Source organism: Ipomoea nil, unplaced genomic scaffold (assembly GCF_001879475.1).
Source record: "Ipomoea nil cultivar Tokyo-kokei standard unplaced genomic scaffold, Asagao_1.1 scaffold2360, whole genome shotgun sequence".
Classification (NCBI taxonomy): domain Eukaryota; kingdom Viridiplantae; phylum Streptophyta; class Magnoliopsida; order Solanales; family Convolvulaceae; genus Ipomoea; species Ipomoea nil.
This window is the reverse complement of record NW_017618788.1, coordinates 1295783-1314005: the sequence shown is the minus strand read 5'-3', so window position 1 is coordinate 1314005 and position 18223 is coordinate 1295783. Positions and strand designations below refer to the sequence as shown.

The 18223-nt window shown below is 36.5% G+C and overlaps 1 protein-coding gene across 1 annotated transcript; it reads left to right on the top strand.

Annotated features, from left to right (window-relative positions):
- The first annotated feature begins 6410 nt into the window (after positions 1–6410).
- On the top strand, positions 6411–7223 carry LOC109152022 (14.7 kDa heat shock protein). The gene is made up of 2 exons (XM_019299606.1): positions 6411–6650; positions 6754–7223. Exons 1-2 carry the CDS (start codon positions 6482–6484, stop codon positions 7101–7103), a joined length of 519 nt encoding a protein of 172 aa, XP_019155151.1. The 5' UTR covers positions 6411–6481; the 3' UTR covers positions 7104–7223.
- Positions 7224–18223: the final 11000 nt, after the last annotated feature.

The window sequence follows — 18223 nt, the reverse complement described above, 5'->3', positions numbered from 1 at the left end:
ATTATCAACGAGGCACATGCCAGAAGCCTGTGGGATAAACTTGAGACCCTGTATGCTTCCAAGACATGCAATAACAAATTGTTTTTGCTAAAACAATTGATGAATCTAAGATTCAGGGAAGGTACATTGATTAATAATCATGTCAATGATTTTCAGGGTGTTCTTGATCAGTTGTCTAGCATGGGCATCAAATTTGAGGATGAGGTACTTGGTCTCTGGTTGCTTAACACTCTACCTGATTCTTGGGAAACACTTCGGGTTTCTTTGACCAATTCTGCTCCCAACGGTGTTGTGACCATGGAGTATGTCAAGAGTGTATCTTTAATGAAGAGTCAAGAAGAAGATCTTAAGACACCTCCACTTCACAGTCAGATATTTTGGTTACAAATGATAGGGGGAGAAACAAACAAAGGGGTCAGAAGGGTAGAGATAAAAGCAGAAGTAAGTCAAGGTCATGGCACAAGGATGTTGAATGTCATTATTGTGGCAAGAAAGGACACATCAAGAAAAATTGCTTCAAGTTGAAAAGGGAAAAGAAGCAAGACAAGAAAGATGATAACACCGAGAACCAGGTTGCAACAGTTAAAGCAGATTTACTTGTTGCTTGTGATGAGAACGCCATCAATGTTGCATGTCACGAAACAACTTGGATTTGTGATTCAGGTGCATCCTACCATGTTACACCAAGGAATGAATTCTTTACTTCATATACTCCAGGTGACTATGGAGAGTTAAGAATGGGTGATGATGGTCAGGTGAAGGTGATTGGTACCGGTACAGTTTGCCTTGAGACAAGCAATGGCACAAAGTTGGTACTTAAAAATGTAAAGCATGCACCAGGTATCAAACTAAATCTTATTTCTACAGGAAAGCTTGATAATGATGGTTTCTGTTGTTTCTTTGGTGATGGACATTGGAAAATCACTAAAGGTTCACTGGTTATTGCACGAGGTAACAAGTCTTCTAACTTGTACTCTTTGCATAGCTTTATTTCTGGTGATTCAGTGAATGTGGCAGCAAAAGAATGTGCATCAGAATTGTGGCATAAACGACTTGGCCACATGAGCGTGAAGGGGATTGATTGTCTTGCCAAGAAGAGTAAGCTTTCAGGGGTAAAAGAAGCTAGGTTGGACAGATGTGTTCATTGCTTGGCGGGGAAACAGAAAAGAGTTTCTTTCATGAGCAATCCTCCTTCGAAGAGGTCAGAGCCACTTGAGTTGGTACATTCTGATGTGTGTGGACCAATGAAGGTTAGGTCACTTGGAGGTGCGTCTTACTTTGTGACCTTTATTGATGATTATTCTAGGAAGCTTTGGGTCTACACTTTGAAGCACAAAAGTGATATGTTCAGTGTGTTTAAAGAGTTTCATGCTCTTGTTGAGAGACCGACAGGGAAGAAATTGAAGTGCATTCGTACTGATAATGGTGGTGAATACCGTGGCCCATTTGATGAATATTGCAGAATGCACGGTATTAGACATCAGAAAACTCCTCCTAAGACTCCTCAGTTAAATGGCTTAGCAGAGAGGATGAACCGGACAATTATGGAGAGAGTTAGATGCATGCTTGATGATGCGAAGCTGCCTAGATCTTTTTGGGCTGAAGCAGTTTCCACAGCTGTTCATATTATCAATTTATCTCCCATTATTGCTTTGAGTAATGAAGTTCCTGATAAGGTTTAGGGTGGAAAGGAAGTTTCTTATGATCACCTCAGAGTCTTCGGTTGTAAGGCATTTATGCATGTCCCAAGAGATGAGAGATCTAAGTTGGACTCGAAGACCAGACAATGCATCTTCATCGGTTATGGTCTTGATGAATTTGGCTACAGGCTGTATGATCCAGTTGAGAAGAAGCTTGTGAGAAGCCGTGATGTAGTGTTCTTTGAGAATCAAACCATTGAGGATGTTGATAAAGTGAGGAAGCCAGAATCTCATGACAACGGAAGTTTGGTTGACCTTGAGCCAGTTTCCAACAAACATACACATGATGTTGATGAGATTCAGGAGAATGGTCAGAATGATGATCTTGTACCAGACCTTCAGGATGATACAGTTGATGTAGATGGTCATGTTGATGATGTTGTGCACTAGGAACAAGAAGTTCCTTCGCAGGTTCCAGTTGATCTTCCTAGAAGGTCTAACAGGGAGCGGAGACCATCGACTCGTTACTCTTCCGATCAGTATGTACTCTTGACTGATGAGGGAGAACCCGAGTCTTATGAAGAAGCCATGGAGAGTGAGCAAAAGAGACAGTGGCTTGAGGCTATGCAGGATGAGATGAACTCCTTATATGCAAATGATACCTTTGAGTTGGTGAGGGCACCAAAGAGCAAGAAAGCTTTGAAGAACAGGTGGGTCTACAGATTGAAACATGAAGAAGTCACTTCAGTTCCACAGTTCAAAGCTAGACTGGTGGTGAAGGGTTTCAGCCAGAAGAAAAGTATTGATTTTGATGAAATTTTCTCTCCTGTTGTGAAATTTTCATCCATTAGAGTTGTGTTGGGTCTAGCAGCCTATTTGGATTTAGAAATTGAACAGATGGATGTGAAGACATCTTTTCTCCATGGTGATTTAGATGAGGAGATATATATGGAGCAGCCCGAGGGTTTCAAAGTCAAAGGGAAAGATGATTATGTTTGCAGATTGAAGAAGAGTTTGTATGGTTTGAAGCAAGCTCTGAGGCAGTGGTATAAAAAGTTTACTTCTGTTATGAGTAAGCATGGGTACAAGAAGACTTCTTTAGACCACTGTGTTTTTGTAAACAGATATTCTGATGATGACTTTGTTATATTGTTGCTTTATGTTGATGATATGTTGATTGTTGGTCACAATGTCTCAAGAATTCAACAGTTGAAACAAGAGTTGAGTAAGTCCTTTTCTATGAAGGACATGGGACCAGCAAAACAAATTCTTGGGATAAAGATCATCCGTGACAAGCAGGATAAGAAGTTGTGGTTATCTCAAGAGAAGTATATAGAGAAGGTACTTGAGAGATTTAATATGGATGAAGCTAAATCAGTGAATACACCTCTTGGTATGCACTTCAAGTTGAGCAAGAAGCAATGTCCTTCTAGTGAGAAAGAAAAGGAAGAAATGCAAAGAGTTCCTTATTCTTCAACTGTTGGTAGTTTGATGTATGCGATGGTATGCACGAGACCAGATATTGCTCATGCAGTGGGTGTTGTTAGCAGATTTCTTTCAAATCTAGGGAAAGAACATTGGGATGCTGTGAAGTGGGTTCTGAGATATCTTCGGGGTACTTCAAGTCTGAGTTTGTGTTTTGGTACAGGGAAACATATCCTTACCGGGTACACTGATTCTGATATGGCCGGAGACATTGATACTAGGAAATCTACTTCAGGCTATCTGATTACCTATGCAGGGGGAGCAGTTTCATGGCAATCAAGATTGCAAAAGTGTATTGCTTTGTCTACCACTGAAGCTGAGTTCATAGCATCTGGTGAGGCCAGTAAAGAAATGCTATGGATGAAGAAGTTTATTCAGGAGCTCGGGTTTGTTCAAGACAGGTATGTGCTCTATTGTGATAGTCAGAGTGCAGTTCATCTTGCAAAGAATTCCACGTTTCATTATCGGTCAAAACATATTGACACAAGATATCATTGGATTAGAGATATCTTGGAATGCAAGATGCTTGAACTTGAAAAGATTCATACTGATGATAATGGGCCTGACATGATGACCAAGTCGTTGCCAAGAGGAAAGTTTGAGGTATGTTGTTCTATCGCCGGAATGGCGGTATCTTCCACATAGTCGGGAGGGGGAGATTTGTTGGGTTGAGCTTCCCTCCTATGTGGTAAATAGTTCATGTTTGGGCCAAGCCAATTTTATCCACTATATTTTTAGACATGATTATTATTATTATTTATATAATAATAATAATAGTTGGGGATATAAGGAGTTGGGGAAGTAGATGAGTTAAGCATGTGAAGAGTTGAAGAAATGTATTCCCATTTAATCTTCATTATTTCCATGTTCAAGTATTGAGGTTATAAAAGGAGATTCTTCATTCTTCTCCAAGGATTCACATATATACATATGAGAGATTGATTCGGCAGTGAGGTTAAGAGAAGGGAAAAACTATTCTCCCTTCATTCTTTTCATTTGGCAGTGCGAGGAACTTGCAGTTAGTTTGCCGAACTTGTTGGGTACAATCTTCATCAAATGTTTTGAAGGTCAGCTTGTATTTATTTCAGGCATCTTTTGGGTAATCTCGTACTACTTATATTCATTTTATCTTGTTCGTGGTAGTTGAATATTTTGAGTACGTACGAGATATTATTCCTATTTAGCCTGTGAATTTAAAGGATGTATTTTGCCTAGAATTGGTGTATTTGATGATTTGTGGATGTATGGCTCGTGTTGTAGCCTGAACTTGTGTACCCGAGATTTGTTATAGTGGAATTGTTGGTGGTGTTGGTCCCGTGGTTTTTCCCCGTGATTTTGAGGTTTCCACATAAATCTTGTGTTCATTGCTTTGTTATTTATTTTTGGATATTGTGTATCATCTTGTGTTTGTGCTCCTGTCGGTTCTGTGATTTTTCGTTGTCACAGGAAGTCGGAATTTTCCCAGCAATATTTTTATTAAAAAATATTAAAAATAAATCTATAGTTACATAAAGTCATTACTTTAGTGTGATGTTTATGTAGATTAAACTTATTATTTTGTTTATGAACATATAGAATAAATATTATGAATCAATTATAAAATGAATAGAAATACATATAATGTATATTTAGTTTATTATTTATAGACATTAAGGTAAAAGGTTTATGGAAAAATAAAACAAATATTATAAACATAATACAAGATAATATTAATAAATATAATACACTAATTGACACTTAATTAATATAAAAAGATATCATTTTAAACTATAATTTACTATGTAAGATGGACCTTGGTTCGTGTTATAATTTGCAACCCTAACATTTTGGATAATAAATTTCTTTCACCCATGATCCATTTAAGAGTTATTGTTCACTTTTTTTTTTTTTTTTTTTTTTTTTTTTTTTTTTTTTTTTTTTTTTTCTGAAACATTCACAATTCTTTACAAGGTAGTATCTATTTTATATTTTCTTAATCATTTTCAGCCCAAAGCTTCACCACCAGGGGATTCGATCATGTGCCCACTTATTTGGAATGGTAACAGAGGTGTCATAACACTACGCAGTAGTGACAAATTTTTATGTGGACAATGGTCCACATAGAGTTGTGTAGACCATAAAGAGGTACATTTTTAATATACTAAAAATACTTTTTTTTTTTGAAAGGAACTAAAAGTACATTATTTGTGTACTAAAATTTACATTATTTGATATTATACAAAATAATGTACTTTCAATACACAAATAATATACATTCAAATAACGTACTTTATGTATATAAATAATGTACTTTTTTTATTTTGTGATCCATGTAATAATGTCTCCATAGTAGTTGGCAAGAGTTATTGTTCACTTGAAAAACAAAGGAAAAATTGTCAAATTGTCATTCTAAGTCAAATATACAGTGCAATTAAATGAAAAAATTAAAAGAAATAAGAAAAAAAGTTAATAAAAAATAAATTAAAATGAGACACGTGTGAGCATGAGAAAGCACCAATCCATCAAACAGGTAATCTAGGACTCAATTAAACATTTTAACTGATTTAAAAAATTTAAATAGAACTTTTTTATTTATTTATGAAGTAAATACCTAAAATGGTCCATCGACTATAACTAAATTCACAAATTGGTCTTTAACTTTCAATTTCAACCAATTAAGTCATTAACTTTACAATTTTGACACGATTTGGTCCTCCATCTATTTGACCATTTGTTGACCGCGACCGACGATCTCCAGAAGAACCTTCAGCTCTCGTCGGAGCACGTGGAGGCCTCCAGGATGACGTTGCACCGGTTCGGAAACACGTCGTCTTCTTCGCTCTGGTACGAACTCAACTACATTGAATCCAAAGGGAGGATGGAGAAAGGCGACCGGATTTGGTAGATTGCTTTCAGAAGTGGATTCGAATGTAATAGTGCGGTCTGAAAATGCAACCAGAACCTTAAAAAACCGATGATGGACCATGAAATTACATATATATCCTCAAAGATCACAGTCAACAAACGGTCAAATAGACAGAGGACCAAATTGTGTTAAAATTATAAAGTTAAGGACTTAATTGGTTAAAATTAAAAATTGAGGATCAATTTGTGAATTTAGCTATAGTCGATGGACTATTTTAGGTATTTACTCTTAATTACGGGACTCAATTGCACTATTTGATTTATACGAGGACTCTTTCTCCAAAAACAAATTTAAATAGTGGTGTGAACTGTGAAGCCCAAGTCCGACTCGTTTATAAAAGAGAAAAGATATTTGAAGGAAGAAACTGAAGGAGGAAAAATCTGTGTAGCTTTGAAGTCTTAAACCCTCGCCTTTCATTGTCTTTGTCAACTTAGAAAAGAAATAAGGAAAAATGGCTTCTTCAATGACCCTGAGAAATGCTATCGCCGCTTCCAGCATCTTCACCAAATTCCTCAGCGAGAAGTTCCCTTCCACCGCCGCCACCCCTATAATCAGTCGCCTCTTTTCTTCCTCAACCACCGGTTCCGGTTCCTCCACCGTCGACCCCGATGACCCACCATGTACTCGAACTTCCTCTTTCCCATTTCTAAAAAACCAATCTTAATACTAAATTCTATACTAGTTGTCTTCAATTTCTGGTAAATCTTTGTTCTTTTTTTACAGTTGTTTTGCAGGGTGCTCCGCAGAAATTCAAGATGGAAAACCCGTTCCAAACGGACGGGCCTGGAAACGTGATTCTAGCGGACACCGTGAAGGAAGGAACGCTGGTCCGAGTGACCATGCCGGGTGTGGGTCCGGACGGTTTCAAGGTCTGGACGGAGAAGAACAGCGTGTACTTCGCCGGAAAAGGGGAAATCGAGATGGAAGGAGAAGAATCCGGGAGAAATTACGGCGGCAGCCTTAAATTTAAACCAGAAATTAATAGAGTTCATGCTGTTAAGGCGGAGATGAAGAATGGAGTCCTCAAATTATTTGTTCCCAGGGTAGGGAGTGCTCAGGACGAAGAAAGATAGTTAGGTTTCGACGGGCTATGGTTTCCATTTTCCGGAGATTGCTGTCTTGCACTGCCCAGGTTGACGTGGTTGGTTGAATATTAATTAATTAATATAATTATTGTAATAAAAATATTAAGAAATACCAGTAAGAATTGGCTCAAGTGTCAAAACACACCATGAACCAATTGCCATATGTCATGCCACATCCTAAACTTTTATATCTGTTGTTTTGATCTATAAACCATAAATTTTTATTCATCTAGACTTTTTAGCAGGTTTCCAGGTTACCTTGATGACATGGTAATGATTATGTGTTGATGTGGACTTAATTTTAAGATTCAACACCCATTTCAAAGACTTTGTGCTGATGTGGCATGGACGGAAGGCCATCCGACTGATCTTCAACGCCATGGACTGAGCTCCTTCTGTAAATCGCCAGAGCCAGCACCAGCAGCCATAGCAACGACTGACCACCACGGCACACAATGCTGACCAACCCAGATTCCAGCGACCTCACAACCACCCTTGTTCTGTTTATCTCGGCCAAACCAGCAGCCAGTAGAAAGAATTACCAGAGCAGTGTAGAGCTGGGTTGGCAACTGCGAGTAACCAAAAAAGAAAAAAAAAAAAAAAAAAGAGAGAAGAGAAGATTACACATCTTTAGCAGCTAGCAAACTGGTAAAGATTACATGGAAAATAATTAACCAGAAAACTTACACAGTTGCAGGCTCAAGAAGGCAACCAACTAGATTGAATATGTCTCTGTATAAAAAAATCAAGAGACAAAAAAATAAAACAGGTGGTGATATATACACAATCTTAGCAAAAAGACGAGAAATTCGAAGTGAAAAACGAAGAAGGCGAAAAAAATCCGGCGATCCAAGTGAGGAGAAAGAGAAGGGAGACGCCATGGCTGGACTTGGTGCGGAAGTTAGTGACGATTTGAGGGATTTCAGCCGGCAATAAGATAAAAAAGAGGAAGATATAATGGCGGTCAATAACACCGGACTCCACACTCCACACTCCACACTATTAGTACGATGTAAATCAGAAATCAGGAAGACGGTATCACGATGTAGTTCAATCAGCTGAAGCTAATACATACTCCGTACATAGTAACAAACGCGTAAATATATATGAAAATTTGTAAAGCGCAGCACCGAAACTGAAGTTGTAACACAAATAATTTGTAACGCAGTTCGGGCAAACAACCCTAATCTGCGAGGCACTTCTCAATTTGAGAACTTGCCTAAATCCACTAAAAGCTCAATATTTAAAGTACACTGTTTGGAACATGAGATTACACAATAGAATAATCTTTCCTACCAACTATTGAAACCTAAACACATGTACTACTTTCTAGGGGAATTTAGTATCCTATTTTCAAAGACTCTCGTACCTCACAAGATTAATGTTGAATGCTTGAGGTCTACAATAAAGGACATCCCCTATTTATAGTAGCTATTCCTAACAGATTCGTGAATAACAAACTATTCCTAATCAAAATAGAACTAGAAAATCTTCAACAACAAATCCCCTTAGAACTAGTATTCTTCAATAACTATTCCTCTTAGTACTGATATTCCTTTATAGAACTGGAATTCTTTTTGCACATAACTTTGACAAAATACTTTGAGTCAACATTCTCCCCCTTTGTCAAATTTTTGGCAAACACCTTGGTCTCTGTCTTTCTCCCCCTTAGTTGATGCCACAGTGGTGTTTGATTGATGGTAGATTAATGACAGGTTAGATCACTATCCCATGTGTAGCTTTTATCAGATGATCTTTTCCCCATCATAACACATTCATGTTTTTGGTTGTAGACTTTACAATTCTCTTTGGAAAATTCTACTTTGAGTTCATCATCACACAGTTGACTTATACTGATAAGGTTTGCTTTGAGTCCTTGTACCAAAAAGACTCTTGGTAATCTGGGCAGTCCATGGACATTCAAGGTACCACTTGCCATAATCTGTCCTTTTCCTCCATCTCCAAAAGTGACATGCCCTTCATTTTTGTACTGGATATTCTCAAGATAATGTGGATTTCCTGTCATATGTCTTGAACATCCGCTGTCAAAATACCAAACACTTTGTTCTTGGCTTGTTTCTGAGGTATACGCAACAGCTTGTGTTTGATCCTTTCTTACCCATACTTTCTTGCTGTTATTTTTGCTTTGTACTGTCCAATCTCTATTGTTTTGTCTGTAATAGAGATCATTTTGTCTTTTGAAGCAGTATTCCTTTATGTGTCCCAATTTGTGGCAGTAATAACATCTGATTCTCCTTCGGTGTTGAAAGTGATGTTGTGACACCTCAGGATTTTCAGAAGAGTGGCTTTCACTGGACGCTGGATTTGGAGATCTAGGCCTTCCATCTAGTGCCTTGATTTCTTGTAACAGTTTGGCCTCTCTGTTTTTAGATTCTAATAATTCATTTTGAGTTTCTTTGAGGCGCTTTTCTTCTCTATCTTTTTCACCTTTTAGAAATTGATTTTCTTGCATGAGCTCTAGATTCACTTTGATGATTTGTTCCCATTTAGCATACAATTGGGTATATGACTCTAGCAGTTCTTGCATATCATTTTCGTTTTCGTTGTCATTCTCATGATTTGCGGTGAATGCTACGAAATTAGTGTTGGTGTCTTCTTCACTATCTGAGTCATCGCTTAGTGTTGCCACATATGTTTTGTTCTTCCTTTTAAAATATGTTGGACATTCTGACTGGATGTGTCCAAACCCTTTGCACTCGTAGCACTGAATTCCTTCAGGTTTTAGACTCTCCCTTCCTTTTGAAATAGATTGATTTTGTCCAGTTGGGAAGTTCCCTTGATTGATTGAAGCACTTTTGCTTCTAAATTTGTTCAATTTTTTGAGAACTCTGTTGAAATTCTTTGTTATGAGAGCAATTGATTGTTCCATGGTTTCAGTATCAATTTCTGGACTCTCTTTCTGCTTTGATTGGAGCGCAATTCCTTTGTCATTATTTTTCCCTTTTTGCAATATCTCAAGCTCATATGTTTGAAGATTTCCCATTAGATCACTGAGTTTGTAGGTGTTTAGATCTTTGTTTTCTTGGATGGCTGTAACCTTTATCATAAATCTCTCAGGTAAGGAACGTAGACCTTTTTGACGAGCCTAGGTTCAGGAATAGGTTCGCCTAGGTTAAACGCATCTCCAGCAATCCCTAAAACTCTTGCACTAAACTGTGAGATATCCTCATCTTCTTCCATTTTTAAATTCTCAAACTGTGTTTGTATCATTTGCAGCTTGGATTGCTTAACAGAAGTATTTCCTTCGTGATGATCACATAGTATATCCCATGCAATTTTAGCTATGCCAGTGGTAGCGATTAGTTTGAAAGTATCTTCACTTACCGCTCCATATATGGCATTCATTGCTTTTGAATTGTAATTATATTCTCTTCGCTCTTCTTCATTCCATTCTGCTTTAGGTTTTTGATTACCTTTATCATCAACTGGATTCTTCCATTCTTTCTCAACGGCTTCCCAAACTCCTTCTCCTTGTGCCAAAATATAGATTTTCATTCTAGCTTTCTAGTAGGAGAAATTTGTACCAAAGAGAGCAGGGGCCTGGTGCTTGACAGTCCTTCTCTGGGAAACTCCATTAGGATCCTGCTAATAATTTAAGCAGTTTGGCTCTGATACCAATTGAAAATTTGTAAAGCGCAGCACCGAAACTGAAGTTGTAACACAAACAATTTGTAACGCAGTTCGGGCAAACAACCCTAATCTGCGAGGCACTTCTCAATTTGAGAACTTGCCTAAATCCACTAAAAGCTCAATATTTAAAGTACACTGTTTGGAACCTGAGATTACACAATAGAATAATCTTTCCTACCAACTATTGAAACCTAAACACATGTACTACTTTCTAGGGGAATTTAGTATCCTATTTTCAAAGACTCTCGTACCTCACAAGATTAATGTTGAATGCTTGAGGTCTACAATAAAGGACATCCCCTATTTATAGTAGCTATTCCTAACAGATTCGTGAATAACAAACTATTCCTAATCAAAATAGAACTAGAAAATCTTCAACAACAAATCCCCTTAGAACTAGTATTCTTCAATAACTATTCCTCTTAGTACTGATATTCCTTTATAGAACTGGAATTCTTTTTGCACATAACTTTGACAAAATACTTTGAGTCAACAATATACAAGATTATCGAGCAAAGAAAGGTACCGTCGGACTCGTAGAAGTTGACAACGGAGATGCTCCGGCGAGTTCTGGAGAATAGATCCAAGGAGTCATCGGAGGGGTCATTGTTGGAGGCTCCATTGACGCTAAGGCCACGCCGGAGCTGCGGTGCTACCAGAAATCTCTTCCCCCTCCGATCATAGAGTCCCTAAAGCTCCGATTCGTCTCGCATCAATCAGTGGCGGTAATCACTCCAGCATTATGAGTAATAGAAGAATTTGTGAGGCTCGGCTAATGACCCGAACGGACCGGGAAGCACGAGTCTTCGGAGAGGTTGTAGATTGGATCTGTGAGAATGAGAAAAATGTGAGAGTGTTGGGAAAGAGGAAGGGGAAGGAGGCAAAAGCATGTTATGCATACTAAATAGATGTTCCCTCAATTCCACTGCCTTCGCGTTTCTGCCGGCAAGTCTTGGCCGAGGGTGAGGACCAGAATCCCCACCACGACATGAAGCCATCCCAGAATGAAGAAAGCAATCCTCCAGGTGCTGAACGGAGTTGCCCAGGTTGGCTGGATTATGTTGTTCCTCTGAGGACAGATTAGCCCGAGAAGAACAGAGGGAGATCGAGAAAAAAATTCTTGAGAAAGTAAAAAAAGATGCCATGTCATATTTTTAATACATATTTAAATAAGTCAATAAAAATAAATACCTCCACGTCAGCATATTATAATGGGTAACTTGATGGCAACCTACTAAAAAGTCTAAACGAACAAAATTTTATGGTTTGCACATCAAAATAGCATATATAAAAGATCAGAGTGCGGCATGACATATGACAATTGGTTCGTGGTGCGATTTGACACTTTAGCCGTAAGAATTTAAAATCCACCCTTTAATTTAGATTTTAGATTTTAGATATCTGAATTATAAAGAATATTATTTTATGTTTCCATCAAAATGGGTTTCTATTTAATTATTATAAATCTTTGTTTTATCAATTACTAGTATTTTTACTCGTGCGTTGCATTTAATGAATTTGTTATAATATTTTAAAAATATTTGGATCGATATACAATAATATAAATTATAATAACGAATATTATATAACTAAGTATATTTCTTTTTACCATATCGCCTTTACGTTTTTCCTCATCCTCCATATCTAAATAAATTAATTGTAATTGTACTAATATCCATGTAATTATTAGCTTAATTTACATAATAATTTATTTTGTTATCATAGTATTATACATTAAGTAATATATATATATATATATATATATATATATATATATATATATATATATATATATATATATATATATATATATATATATATATATATATATATATTCGGCGAGGGCTTTAGGTGCAGTGGAATTTCAGAACACACCAACAGTGTGAGGAAAACACACCACAATGAAATGCAATAAAACATCAAAAAATACACAACAGACCCAAAAAAATACACCATATAACTCACCATCCCCAATGGTGTATTTCCGAACACTGTATGGTGTATGTACTCACACCTAATGGTGTGTTTTTGGTGATGCGTACCTAATTTGTGTGTGTTTTTGTGGTGTATTTTTCCAACGCTTATGATGTATATTTATTTTAACTATTGGTGACGCCGCACTCGAACCTTACTTTCTCTCTCTCTCTCTCTCTCTCTCTCTATATATATATATATATATATATATATATATATATATATATATATATATATATATATATATATATATATATATATATATATATATAAAAGTTGTCACATTTATTGAGCTACTATTTACCATAATAATTATTATATTTTATTTTGTCATAGCTTGGAAAGTAGTTTGGTCATGAGGTTGCAGAAGTATGATTTTTCTTTTATTAATAATATAGATAAGGATGCATGCTTCATGTACAATTGTTTTAAGGTTAGAAAATTATTTATAGTGTAATTTCTATCAATATTATTAAGGTTAGAAAAGTATTTATAGTGTAATTTCAATCAATATTATTATTTGGAGATTCTGTAAAATAATAAGTAGAATTGTATTACGGATAGGAAAATATATTTACTGCAATTTCAATATTGTTCTTTGCATAAATAAGGATGAATGTTTCATATACAATTGTATTTAAGTTAAGAAAGTATTTATAGTGTAATTTCAATCAATATTATTATTTGGAGATTTTGTAAAATAATAAGTAAAATTGTATTACGAATAGAAAAGTATATGTACTGTAATTTCAATATTATTATTTGCAGAAATAAGGATGCAATATTTCATGTACAAATGTATTAAGGTTAGGAAAGTATTTATAGTTTAATTTCAATCAATATTATTATTTTCTGATAGGAAGGCATATGTATTGTAATTTTAAAATTTAATGGTTTGTTTTTTTTTTTTTTTTTTTTTTTTTTTTTTTTTTTTTTTTTTTTTTTTTTTTTTTTTTTAAGGTCAACCAATGGGTTGTATTCATAGATAAGCTGAAATAGCATTAGGTGGGATAGTATCCCAATACATAGCTGTATCATACTGAAAAGCTGTAGAAGCTAAACTATGTGATAAATAATTCTGCGATCTAGGAATGAAATTAACATGATTATAATTAAAAGTAGATAAATAGTTCCTGCATCCATCAATAGCATAGCCATATAGGAATTGAAGGGTTTGTTAGTTTGCTTATATTTATATATTCATTTATTTATATTAAATATTTAATTTCATGTATGAAGATTGAAGTTCATGCATCTATATTGCTTAACAGGACATGCATATGTAATGTTTTTCTGGCTTGCCAACAATATTGTCACTTAACCTGCAAATTTATAACACAGAAATAGGCAGGGAAAATCAAGAAGAGTGACGAAATAAACTATTTGCTAGCGTATATAAGCTAACACCAATGCCAAAATTTAAAGCAATTTAAAGCATAACAAAATAAACCATCTGTTAAGCATTTAGTCCACTTAAACAAACAAGGAATAAGACTCAATTAGCCATCGAACGTAACGTAAAAATGCAATTAGGCCACTCAACTAAGAAAAAGTGCAATTAGACCATTCAACTTGATAAAATCATGCAATTTGTCCCAAGTTACCTGCAACTGCAGGTTACCAACAGATTATTTGTTTAATTTTTATTTTTTAAAAAAAGTGTCTCCGACGAAAGACAGTCATTTCTCCTCCAGCCAACGCCATTCCTCTCTTCAGCCGACGCCACCATTTCCTCCTCCGCCATTTCCTCTACATTTTCGCCCGGCAACAAATCTGAAATCACAGCGATGCCGCCGCACTTCCTCCGCCAAAGCTGCCATCAGACGCCACCGCCGCCCTTCCTCACTCGCGACCGCACGTACTGACGACAAACGCCACTGTCGTAACCTTGATGTGAATAAGGAGCAGTCGGGGACGGAGCCAAAACGGGGGCAGGGGGGTCAGCTGCCTTCCCTCACCCCACCCCCACCCCATATATAGTCTTTGTATGTATATATGTTTATATAGTACAGGATTTAGTATTAGTATAAAAAAAACTATAAAATGTTAATGAAAAGTGAGTTAGATTAGGTGTTAGAGCACATATTTGGTAATAGTGATAGTGAAGTTAAGGGTTCAAACCTAGTATCAACATAATTTTACAATTCTTTTTACTCATTCCCCAATTACTTCAACAAAGTCACGTTTTTAATAGCTTTATTAAACACACACACAAACATATATATTAATAATAAGATGTGTAATTTATAACGTGTTTTCTATTCAAATTATTTTATCAAATTAATTATGTTTCATATTTTGTTATGAATATTTTTATAAAGTTTCGATGTGTTTTATTTTTCATCCATATCCAACAATATTTACAACTATATTTCTTAGGTAATTTATTTATTAAATTATCTCTTTTGTTTTAATGTTTCGCCTTTACTGAAAAATTTTTCCGAATCCGTCTGTACTGTTTTGCCCCCCCCCCCCTCAACCGAATTTCTGGCTCCGTCCCTGGGAGCAGTGCAGTAATTTTTGGGTAATGCCCCTTTTGTCATTTCCTGTAAGTGAGTCATTGGGTTGGGATGGGCCAAGAAATATTGATTTTAGGATGGATAAATACATTTTACTTCTTCTAATTATTATTACTTCATTATTTTCACAGAATAAATTTAAAATCAAAGAGAGAGATAAGGTTAAGGGTACAATAAATCTGAAGATGAATTATATTTCTGATTGTTTATTGCTGCAAGCAAACAATTACAACGCCAAAGCTTCGTCGTTAGTGGCACTGTCCACCGTCGCAACGCCGTCCGTTGCCAAGAGAGGAACCGGGAAGCCTAGTCTCGCCGTCGTTGTCCCCTCTTTCGCTGTCTCCATGGATCTGATATGGTAGTTTGACCCCGTTTTTATTTATTTATTTTTTTTTTGTTTTAAAATATTTTTTTATTTTTAACTAATTACCTGTTGGTAACCAGCAACTGCAGGTCACTTGGGACAAATTGCATGATTTTACACCGTTGAATGGTCTAATTGCACTTTTTTTAGTTGAGTGGCTCAATTGCATTTTCATGTTACGTTCGATGACTAATTTGAGCCTTATTCCAACAAACAAAAACAAAATCACAGTGTAATGGTGCGAAAATAAGAAATTTAATTGTCCGGAACAAAAATATACATTGTTTGTCGTCAATCATAAACCAATTGGCTAACATTCTCATGTATTGGGTTATTCGATCTTAGGATTCTTCAAATTCTTTCAAGACGATGAACATTCCACATTTAGTCTCTTTAAAGACGGCTGCTAGGAGTGCTTTCATCAACCAAAATGACTTCTGGACTTGACGAAGATGTAGCTTCCAGTGGTGCTATGCCCTGTATGAAACTAACTATTAAGAAAATCAAGGTGGAAAAAACATTATTGCAAGAGGAAGAAACACGTTTAATGAGAACTAACTTGTTCAACATTGTTTTGTGGAGCATTGATATTCGATCCCTAGACAAATAACAACGCATCAAGAGGAGCCTTATAGAGCTTTTCCTCGATCGTCAGGGAGGATAGGTCAAATGCAGAGACGAAAACAAACTCCATTAGTCAACATCAACAATAAGGAGAAATTGCAGAAATAACATAGAAGAACATAAATTAATCGATAGAAGAATTGTTCACGATTAAGAGAGTATTTATAATGCAATTTAAATATTATTATTTGTAGAAATAATGATACATGTTTCATGTACAATTGTATTAAGGTTAGGAAAGTATTTATAGTGTAATTTCAATCAATATTATTATTTTGAGATTCTGTAAAATAATAAGTAGTTAGAATTGTATTACGGATAGAAAAGTATTTAAACTATAATTTTAAACTAAATTATTGCAATTTCAATATTAGTATTTGCAGAAATATTGATGCATGTTCAATGTACAGTTGTATTAAGGTTAGGGAAATATTTATATTGTCATTCCAATCAATATTTTTATTCAGAGATTCTATAAAATAATAAGTAAAATTGTTAAAGTATTACGTATAAGAAAGTATTTATACGGAAACCTTTTTCTAAATTATTGCAATTTCAATATTGTAATTTGAAGAAATAAGGACGCATGTTTCATGTACAATTGTATTACGGTTAAAAAAAAGTATTTATAGTGTAATTTTTAAATCTATATTATTATTTGGAGATTTTGTAAAATAATAGATAGAATTGTATTACGAGCAGGAGTGCATTTTTCTTTACCAATTCATCACCACCACCACCACCACCACCATCAAGAATTGTATTATGAATAGGAAAGTAGGAAAAAATATATTGTATTAGGAATTATATTATCATATTTGAATGTACAATTGTAATACGAATAGGAATTGTATTACCATATTTTACAATATTACACAAATCTTAATGGCATGTTTGGTTCATGTAATAGGTCAGGAATGGAATGATATTTCTTGGAATAGACCTATTCCATTGTTTGGTTCGGCCAGTTTGTCATGGGATCGGAATACTATTCTTTGGAATGAGTTATTCCCTTTGCAAGGGGAATAACCATTCATAGAGGTCCTTGGTATTAGCTATTCCCATGCTCTTGGGAATAGCTTTTATATTACCAATACCAAAAATACCCTTTGTGATGGGGTAAGGACCCCGGCCCAAGAGATAGGGGCCCAAAGAAAATAGAAGTGGGCCAGCATCGAGAGGAGCCCAAAGAGCAGTCAGGCCGAGTCCAGGAGTCGGCCGAGGCCCAAGCCCAGGAAAGAACCCGGCTCGAGGAGCCGTTGAGGGCATTAAAGGGGTTCCTTTAAAAGAGAGCCGTTGAAGCATTGAAGACAGGACCCGGTCGGGCTGTTACAAGCCTAGGAGAGCCGTTGGTCGACCGAGTAATAGCGTCCAACGGCTCCATATCTTGATTAGCCTTGAAGTCGGCCATTAAGGGCCTTCAAGTCGGCAGAGGAGGAGCCACTATATAAAGGCTCCTCCATTCTTGTAAAAGGGAGACATTTTCGGACACCCGGAGAGGGGAGAATAACAAAGAATTTCCGAGCACTAACATTATCTCTGAGTTAGACATATATATTATTGAGAGGTGTATCCTCCGACCAAAGGTTGTGTTGGACCTCCTTGGGCCCGAAAACCCTAAAACCATCACTGGCGCCGTCTGTGCGGATCGAAACGAAGAGTCACGTGTCCTCTTGAGTGAGGCGAGTCCGAGGAACAACAGTCGAATCAGGAAAACTCCAGACATGGCAGGAAGCGAGGAATAGTCGAGCCGTCACGACAGCGGACGGGAGGCCGACCTGAGAAGCCAGCTGAATAGGAGAAATGCTCGGAGCCAAGAAAACGAGACGACACCGCCGCCGACGCCGCAGATAAACCCGCAATTACCTCAGGTGCTGCTCACCCCGGAGCAGTTACGCGCAATCGGGCGCGCCTGCGCCGAAGCGAGCATAGGAGTGAGAGAACAGTCCATCACTCGCCAGCCGCAACGCGAGTTG

What these genes read in the sequence shown, in the direction of transcription:
- LOC109152022 (XM_019299606.1), top strand. Translation starts at nt 6,482, where the DNA reads ATGGCTTCTTCAATGACCCTGAGAAATGCTATCGCCGCTTCCAGCATC. An exon ending in CGACCCCGATGACCCACCAT is followed by an intron (nt 6,651 to 6,753) that starts GTACTCGAACTT and finishes CTTTTTTTACAG; the next exon opens with TTGTTTTGCAGGGTGCTCCG.